A 9,376-nucleotide genomic window follows, 5' to 3' on the forward strand; every position below is an offset into this window, starting at 1 on the left:
CTCTCTGCGTTAACCCTGCTCTTCTACCACACATACGTCTGCCTCATCCTGGGTAAATCCTAAGCCACTGCACGCCTTTACTCAGTGTAAACACTTCTACCTGCACATGTTCAGCAGTGAGTCCTACAGCGTAGATTAAAATGAGTTTAAAGAGTGTTTGATGTGGAATGTAACGTTCGGCACCAGTCACATCGCAGTCCATACAGAACGTGTTGAAGATGAGATGGCCTGCTTTTAATTTCAGAATTTTTGTGACGTCATAAAAATCTACATAAATACGAAAGTCTAAAGTAAAATGGAAAATTCTGGGAATTAATTTAAACAGCTGAAAATTTCAGAACTCAAACTGAATACAAAGAAAAGTGTAATTAAGATGTAATATTCAGGGTTTCTGGGTCATATTCAGGTTTAAGCTAATTAGGGCTTTGGCCCTAATGTTAAGACCCGTGAAGGAAAAGGTCCGATTTGTTTGGTTTCTTCCGTTGAAGCTCGTGTTCAGAATGGATTTGATCCGCTCATCAGAAACTGGCGTTCGTTTGGCTCCGTCCGATCTCGCTGAGATTACGGAGCAGAATAACAGGGAGTGTGATTTGCAGCACAGCCGATCAGAAAGCAGCCTGTTTATGGAGATAAAGGCAGAAACTGTGCGCTGCTGTTGTGTCCGTGCTTTAAGATGTGTGTAATAGTGGACTTGCTGTAATAGTGGCTGTTTTTCAGGTACGGGGGAAGGAAACCTAGTAGAAGCAGAAGCTCTGTTAGAGCCTTACCTGGACAGATTCCCCAAGGTGAGCACACACACACACACACACACACACACACACACATGACTGCACACATAAAACACACTTATTGCCCAGATTGATTTCACATTAGGTGCTAAAGGCTTTTACACAGCGCTGTATATCTTCTCTGTTGGCACACAGCAGTGACTTTACAGGAGAATGAAAAAGCCTCCCTGACTCTGAGTGAATGGTAGTGTAAAGCGATTAGGTCCACCTCAAATAAAGGGTTTTACTTTTTACTCCGTTTAAAAAATTTGAAGACTGAGCTTTTGTAAAGCCACAGTTCGGTGTCAGGAGTATTTCACTGGTGTTAGACCTGTTTTTCTCTGGCTTTACTACAAAGTTAGACAGGTCATCCTATATCGGCCGTTCTGCCTGACGAAGAGCCGCTGTTTTGTCGTCCGCAGGGCTCCATCATCCTCTTCTATTCGGCCAGGATAGCTGTGCTGCGCGGCCACTTTGAGAAGGTAAAGCGGGAGCAGCAGCTGAGAGGGTTTCCGTGTGACTGAACTCAGATCGGGGCTTTTGAGGAGTCAGAGCCTCGATCCCATTATCTGCTGTGACGTGTGATGCTGTCCATATGAGCACCACTCCTTATCTTCCACCGTCCCTTTTCCTCCCTCCCGTCCGTTTCTCCCGTCCTCCCTCAGGCGCAGGTGAAGTTTGTGGAATGTATTAACGCTCAGCAGCAGTGGAAGCAGATCCATCATCTGTGTTACTGGGAGCTGATGTGGTGCCACTCGTTCCAGCAGCAGTGGAGGGAAGCTTACCGCTACGCTGACCTGCTCTGCAAGGAGAGCCGCTGGTCTAAGGTAACACACACACACACACACACACACACACACACACACACACACATATATGCTGTTGTGTCTCTGTTGTAGCAGTGTTGTACTGAAATCCTAATGGAGGCAATAATATTTTGGCTTTAATTGGTGCTCACAGATACAGCAATACAAGTACAAAATAACACACAACACACATACAAACACATGCATGATCGTAAGCTAGGCCAAACCTTCGGGGCCAAAGTTCAATGGTAAGGGAATATATACAAATAAAGACATTTATGTGCACTTTTTTGGGGAAATTGCTTAAAATTTTAAATTTTAAAAGGAAAATAGGAATTTTCTGTAATAAATTGTCTCTCACTGGATGAGGGTTTGGTTTAGGCCAGGGGTCGACAACATGCGGCTCCAGAGACCCATGTGACTTTTTTAACTGCCCTGTCGTGGCTCCACAGCTGAATCAGATCAGCAGGTAATAATAAAATAATCCTCCTCTACAGTAAAATAAAGCTCTGCTGATCCTTCAACACAGTTTAACAGTAAATGGTCTCAAATGCAGGAGTTAATGTAGAACTGCTGATTCACCCTTTAACCCTGAAGATCAGCGCAGACGGCTGGTCACCATAGCAACACAGACAACAGTCTCGCCCAGCTAGTAGCTACGAAACAGCAAAGAGAGAGATTTAAGACAGACATTGATGATTTGGAGACGAATGGACTGATTAGTGTTTATAGTCACTCCAGCTGGTTTCCTGATACGTTTAATCTGCAGTGAGAACCTGAAACACAAAACGTCATGAAGCTGAAGTCGCTTCTCATTCGCCAGCTTTTAATTCACCAGCTTCTCATTCAAATTCTCCCATTCCACCTTAAATGGTGCAGCAGTTGCATTCTGGCACCTCAGGCGCCATTTAAGGTGGAACAGGAAAATTTGTACAAGAAGCTGGAGAATGAGATCCTGAATTCAGCCTCATAGAAAGTGGTTGAGACATTTTAGAAGAAACGGTTCCACTTTTGAGGGAAAGTTTCCTGCTGGAGATGCGAGAGAAGCAGCTGTAGCTGAGCTGAAGCTCAAAGCAGAGCGAAGTGAGTCTGAGTTTTCATTTAGCACATTAACACATGCTGAGACACATTTACAGCCAAGATGGTAAAATGGACATAAAATAATGTGGATTAATTTTGGTTGAAAGGTCAAAGCGGCTAAATAAAAATAACGTTTGGTTTGCGACCCCTGGTTTAGGGAAACTCTCTGGTCGTCCTCATGGGCCAGCTTTGGCCTGCAGGCCACGCTTTGGGCAGACTTGAGCTAGGCCAGTGGTTAAGGGAAACCACGTTGTAATGCTGAGGATGTTAAAACAGTGGAAATTCTAAAAAAAGAAATGAAATAAGCGAAGACAGAAAAGTTCTCTGATTCACTAATGAGAGATGAGGAAGGTCAGAGGAAGACAGGACTCTCCTGCGCTTCCTGAAGTGCCCCAGATGCTGATGAAGCAGCGTTAGATGCACAGTGAGATGCAGATGATGTGATAGACTGCATGTCACGCTGTAAAGAAATCGGAGAGAACATTAGAGGGAGGGAGAGGGAGGAGGACCAACATGCCATCATGTGTACGTTGATTCGTTCTGTGCTGCAGGCGATCTACGTCTATCAGAAAGCTGCCATCCTCAGCATGATGAGCGAAGAGGAGGTGAAGAAGACCGGCGAGAACGTGGTGGACCTGTTCAGGTGAGCCTCGGTGTGTTGGTGTGTGTTTGTGTTCACCCGTGTCTGCATGTGTAGATGTATGTTACACGCACATTAAGGCATATGCAAGAGTTTGGCCACCTTGGTCAAATTCCATGTTGTGTTGATTTTCTAACTGAAAATAAGTGAAAACAAACATTTTATTGCACAATTACTGTTAATTTATACTGTTAAATACGCTGCATTTAAAAAATAATAAGCATAACATGGCCAATGCAAAAGTTATGCCAGGCTTCATTTTCAGCACATAAATAGGAATTGTGCACTAAAAGTTTGGAAAATGTCATGTGAAAGTTCCTTGTAGAGCAGGGGTTCCCAATCCCAGTCCAAACCCACATAGTACTGTACTATACATGCTATATTTATGAATGGGCTTCTAATCACGGCGCACCGTTTGTGCCATACGCTTTAAGATGGTAGTGTGCAGTTGTTTCTGGAACCCCAGACTGGGACTAGGGACCCCTGCTGGAGAGGATGTGTGAATAAAATGTGATTAAGTGTTTGAAATCAGGTGATTATGTAATAAATGTGACAGTTCTAGTGCCGCCTGCTCAAAAACTGTATAAACATAGGACATTTAAAGGTTCTAAAGCAGCATTTAACTGTGTGTGTGTGTGTGCGTGTGTGTGTGTGTGTGTGTGTGTGTGTGAGTGCGTGCGTGCGTGCGTGTGTGTGTGCGTGTGTGTGTGTGTGTAGGCAGGTCGAGGGTCTAAAGCAGCGCTTGGCTGGTAAGTCCATCCCTACAGAGAAGTTTGCGGTCAGGAAGTCTCGCCGATACTCGGCAGCGAACCCCGTTAAGCTCATCGTTCCTGCGCTGGTGAGTCTCCTCGCTCACACATGCTCCCACAAAGCTTCCCCTCGAACACAGAAAGCACTGCGACGCCTGTTCAAACAACAGGAAGAGCCCTGTTTTAACACGGACTCGTCTGTTGTAACAGGAAATGATGTATGTGTGGAACGGGTTCACTATCGTGGGAAAGCGGGCGGACGCCACCGAGAGTTTGCTCATCACCATCGAGAAAGCAGAGGAGGAGCTCCGCGCTGACCCCAGTGAGTTCAGGCTGCCGGAGGGAGGTCGCCCTGCCTTTATTTAGCTTCCACGCCAAACAGCCACTCAGTACGAGGGATTTCACTCTCAGGACTCGTCTGTGAGGAAAGCAGATTAATAACTGAGATAATCCACTTTCATTATGAAGGAGAGTCAAAAAACAAGACGACTCAGCGCTGTGGGTCTGAGAGGATGTGTAGCTGGCAAGAAGCCTCACTGAGTGCATTCAATTAACTTAATAATCCGATAACTGCAGAAAATCCTATTATGATCAGATTATTGGGTGCAAAAATAACAAGTTTGTACAAAATACTGCAAGTTTACTAAATATGTGAGAAAATGCACTGACTGTGTGTGCGCGTGTGTGCGTGTGTGTGTGTGTGTGTGTGTGTGTGTGTGTGCGCGTGTGGTCAGACCCGTCTGAGTTCCACCCAGATGACCAGTGTCTGGTGCAGATGCTGAAGGGTTTGTGTCTGAAGCACCTGGGCAGGCTACTGCAGGCCGAGCTGTGCTTCACACAGGTTCTCTCGAGGTGAGAAATACGCGACGGCTGTAATTAACGAGCTCCACATCGTGAAAACATGAGCAGCGTTAAAGTTTAAAATCATACTGATCACTCCACAGTCCAGAAATAGAAATCTGAATTCACTACTTTTGTGATGTCACAGTTTAGCCCCGCCCATTCACGCTGCTTTCTCAATAAGGCACAATATAGAGCAGCCATGTGGTCATTATTATGAGTGTTTACAAACTGTTGTGATGTATTCAATAAGTGTGCGTGTGTGTGTGTGTGCGTGTGTGTGTGCGTGTGTGTGTGCGTGTGTGTGTGTTTGCAGTGAGAAGCGTATCCGTTATGATCACTACTTGATCCCTTTCACCCTCTATGAGCTGGGCTTACTGTACAAACAGCAGGGAGACGTCGCCAAGGCAACGCGGTACATAGAGGACGCCAAGTGAGTCCACACACACACACACACACACACACACACACAGACAATGCATGAAGCCTTAAAACAATGCAAAGACACACACACACACGTGTTTATACTAGGAGTCCGTTCTCCTGTTTGTTGCAGGTTGAACTATAAGGACTACTCCATGGAGTCTCGGCTTCATTTCCGGATCCACGCGGCTCTGAACAGCCTGAAGGGCTCCCCGGTCAATTCGCCATAGCAACAGCCCAGACACACAACACGAGGAGCGGACCACCGTCGGATGCATCACTAGCACGACCAACTCGAACATTTAGCTCGCGCAGCATCACGAGTCGCCGTGGAAACCAGACAAACTACCTTTACAGTACTGTGGCAGCAGATAATCACAGGAGCAGAAGCGGAGGTAACCGTACGACACGTAGAGCCACGTTACACACCAAAGCCAGCGTCCTCTCTGTCCAGCCGCACTCAGAGGGGGCAGGCTCAAAGGTAGAGGTCCGCGGTCACTCCTCCACTCTCTCACACACTCGTACCTCGCCTCGGACCGGAGTCAGAGGCTGCTGTAGTGGACGTGTCCCGTTAGTTCTGTAAACGCTGATTTGGTTCTGGTAGAGCTGCTCTGAGAATTCTCCACTTAGGAAACACGGCTGCTTCTCTTTACTTTAGACCAAATATCCGTGTGTGTGTGTGTGTGTGTGTGTGTGTGTGTGTCTCACGCGTGACGTATGTGCCTCTGTGAGTTTATATGTGTGTGTTTGTTACCATGTGTGTCTTTACGTACTCTACGGTCTCTTTTTGCATGCCTTTTACAGCATTATTATTATTATTATTGTTGTTGTTGTTGTTGTTGTTTTTCTGCAGCTTTTGTACTTCATATAGTCGCTTATATTGGGAGAACAGTGCAATAGGTGAAAGTCAAGAGATTACCGCATCTGCTGTCTGTCTGCTTTTCATTAAGTCGTTGCCGTACTGAGTGTAAATTTGCTCTGTTGATGCAGCTTTAAAATCGAGAACAAGGTAAATATCTGAAAGCAATAATGATTAGGGCCGGGTATCAATGTTAATACCTTTAATTCAGTACCGATTCCTGAACTCTCCTGTTTCTGATACTTTAAAATATATATATATACCCCAGAAGTTGCCCGCCGTTCCATAGTTAATGTCCATATTAGGAACTTCAAAAATCGCTTTTCCAGAGCCGAACGTTTTGGCCTGTGTACGTTTTCCCTCTACTGTCCCTCGACCATTACAGCAGGACAACAGAGGTCTGTTACAAACTGAAAGTGGGTGTGGCTTAACCTAGAACTGCGTGTGCAGTGCTGCTAGTGGGAATATCTGCTGAATACAAATCAAGAAGCGCCGATGTGAATAACAAACGCACGGTTATAACATTATAACAGACATCGCCGCTGTTCTGTAGCAGTGGAGTACTTCCTTTGGTACTGTACCATAAAAAAGTATTGAATTTTGATACCCAGCCCTAATAATGATTAGACACTAATAAGAGTTTAGTGTAAAGATATTTAATATATTTTTAATTTTAAATAATTACAATGAATAAACTTAGCCTAAATTAGCAAACATCAGCTGTGTTATGAACCTTTTTATTGCTTTATTTACTGTGTAGTGAGAGAGCGTGTGCTGTATAAATAAAGGAATATCAGAATATTATACGCTAATTGGGAATCACAAAAAATCTGCATGCACAAAATCACACGGATAAATCTCGTTTGCGTTTTATTTCATTTTAATTTCTAAATTAAAATAAATTATAAACATGTCCAGGTCACGTGTTCTTTAGTGCAGGTGTTCTCCAGTCAGACTCACTGAGTTTTTATCACTTAAATGCAACATTAAATTCTGCCGGTAATAAAATGAGACACAGTTTGATCAAAAAAACCTAGAAAATCCAAATAAAAGTATGAAAACGTTATGAAATGAAAACACAACATTGGCTACTTGTCGATGGAACTTTAGGTGTAACTTTAGACCAAATTTGATCACAGATCAGATTCTGTAAAATAACGATTTTTGGCTACTGGACATGGGATTTAAATGCATGGCTGATTAAAGGCTATTTGAGCTTTTTTAATAGAATTGAATTTCTTGGTCTAGCATTTATCTTGTTCTGTATGTATATATGATCAGAGGCTCCTGCGACCCTGCATAGCACAACAAGTCATGTAATTACCGCATTAAAGAAGATTAAGCCATAAGCTGCAGGCTGCTAGTTGCCTTGTCTGTGTTACGACTGTAACTCCGTGTACTGTACAGCTAGAAAACTGACGCGATGAGAAAAAACGCGGTGACCTTTTGCTTGGACTCTGCTTTCTAACACGGACGTAACCACGTCGTAAACGTGACGGGCATGAGTGTAATAACAGTGCGTAACAGAATATTACGGCGTTATTACTGCTACCATAACGTTTGATGCAGTGACAGCTTGTGCTTTTTACTAAACAGCTGTCATGACAGTTACTGGCAGTAGTGACCTGACACTGTGTCTATAACACATTCATAACATCTTACATAAACACTTCATAACGTGTTCATGAATGTTCAAACCGACATTCATAAAGCATGTTTTACATAAATTTACATTACATTACAAATTTACATTAATCGTAAAATGAAATGACAACAAGTCCTCATTATTTATTATTATATGTTATTTTCAGTGAAATTTCTGGACAGCCGAAACAAAAATGACCTCGCTTTGGTCATTAAGTGCTTTGAGGACATGGCGCCTGTACGTTTAGCTTCTTTTTAACTGTTTGTTTTCTCATTGGATTTCATTGGATTTCATTTATTGGACTGCATTTGATTCTTTACATGCGGCTATAAATATGCTGGACTGTCATTCGGCTGCCTCTTAGTGTAGTGGTGCCATAAAACTCGTGGCCTGTTGATGCCGGATAAACGCGTGAATGTAACTAAACTATGTTGCATTGCAGTTTAAAGATCCGCGTAACATGCATGTCTGCTGGGTTATATAGAGACTTTACTGCTCGCTGAGATGACAGTGCTGGCCTGTAACCCCTACAGAGTTACACCTATGATGCATAACAGTATATCAAATATATAGAGGCTGTTGAATGAACCTCTTGGCACAGTAACGTTTTAAAGTAAACTGGAGATTAAATAAAGTGCAGAATGCTTAAGAAAAACACAAACAATTAAAAAGAAGTCGAAGGCATAAGCGCTATGTTTCAGAGTGTCAAAGCACTTAGTGACCGAAGGGGTAAAGCGAGGTTATTTTTATTTTGGCTGTCCAGAAATGAGTTTCATTGAAAATAATATAGATTTTCAAAATAAAATGGGGGCTTTTATTTTGAAAAAATAAGGTCTGTTAGTAAAATGACACAGCAGTCCATGTTAATATCATGTAAAACAAAGTGTTATATAATAAAGTTCATGAACATGTTGTGTTTATAAGTTAAGTGATACTTTTATTAGTCCCACAAACGGGGAAATTCCACCTCCGCGTTTAACCCGTCCGTGCAGTGCCGCACCACATACACACTAGTGAGCACACACACACACACCAGAGGGCAGTGAGCACACTTCCCCGGAGCGGTGGGCAGCCCAATCCACGGCGCCCGGGGAGCAGTTGGGGGTTAGGTGTCTTGCTCAAGGGCACCTCAGTCATGGACTGTCGGCCCTGGGGTTCAAACCGGCGACCTTCCGGTCACAGGGCCAGTTCCCCGACCTCCAGCACACGACTGCCATGTATGTAGGATGTTATGAGTGTGTTATAGACACCCTTCAAGTGAAGTGTTACATTACCGGACACCTTGTTACATTACTGGACATCATGTGCCGTAACAGGGTTATAGCCTGGGTATGTCCGTGTTATTTAGCAGAGTTTTAGTGTTACTACAAAGACGCATAGAAATACTGTAGGTAGTATTTTTAAAAAGACCAATTGCACAATAGAAATAAAACAATCATAAGATCAAAACATTCTTTATAAACATGCCGCAGCATCCGTGGTATGGAAAACCATAAACCTGTGTAGGCCAAAAGATGTCGGTCTGTGTGTGTGTGTGTGTGTGTGTGTGTGTGTGTGTGTGTGTGTG

General features: G+C 43.5%; 1 protein-coding gene across 5 annotated transcripts in view; it reads left to right on the forward strand.

Moving 5' to 3' along the window:
* Positions 1 to 8,851, forward strand: part of LOC108412195 (tetratricopeptide repeat protein 39B) — a 27,757-nt gene extending 18,906 nt beyond the window's left edge. For all 5 annotated transcript variants that reach the window (XM_037540917.1, XM_037540921.1, XM_037540920.1 and 2 more), the window contains 10 exons: positions 1 to 52; positions 718 to 785; positions 1,190 to 1,249; positions 1,433 to 1,594; positions 3,205 to 3,296; positions 4,011 to 4,131; positions 4,253 to 4,364; positions 4,777 to 4,894; positions 5,199 to 5,315; positions 5,439 to 8,851. The exon at positions 1 to 52 is cut by the window's left edge and continues 57 nt beyond it. In XM_037540917.1, the coding sequence (XP_037396814.1) occupies positions 1 to 52; positions 718 to 785; positions 1,190 to 1,249; positions 1,433 to 1,594; positions 3,205 to 3,296; positions 4,011 to 4,131; positions 4,253 to 4,364; positions 4,777 to 4,894; positions 5,199 to 5,315; positions 5,439 to 5,535 (999 nt within the window). In that variant the 3' untranslated portion in view covers positions 5,536 to 8,851. The remainder of the gene's footprint in view (positions 53 to 717; positions 786 to 1,189; positions 1,250 to 1,432; positions 1,595 to 3,204; positions 3,297 to 4,010; positions 4,132 to 4,252; positions 4,365 to 4,776; positions 4,895 to 5,198; positions 5,316 to 5,438) is intronic.
* Positions 8,852 to 9,376: the final 525 nt, after the last annotated feature.

This window comes from Pygocentrus nattereri, chromosome 9 (genome assembly GCF_015220715.1).
Source record: "Pygocentrus nattereri isolate fPygNat1 chromosome 9, fPygNat1.pri, whole genome shotgun sequence".
Lineage (NCBI taxonomy): Eukaryota > Metazoa > Chordata > Actinopteri > Characiformes > Serrasalmidae > Pygocentrus > Pygocentrus nattereri.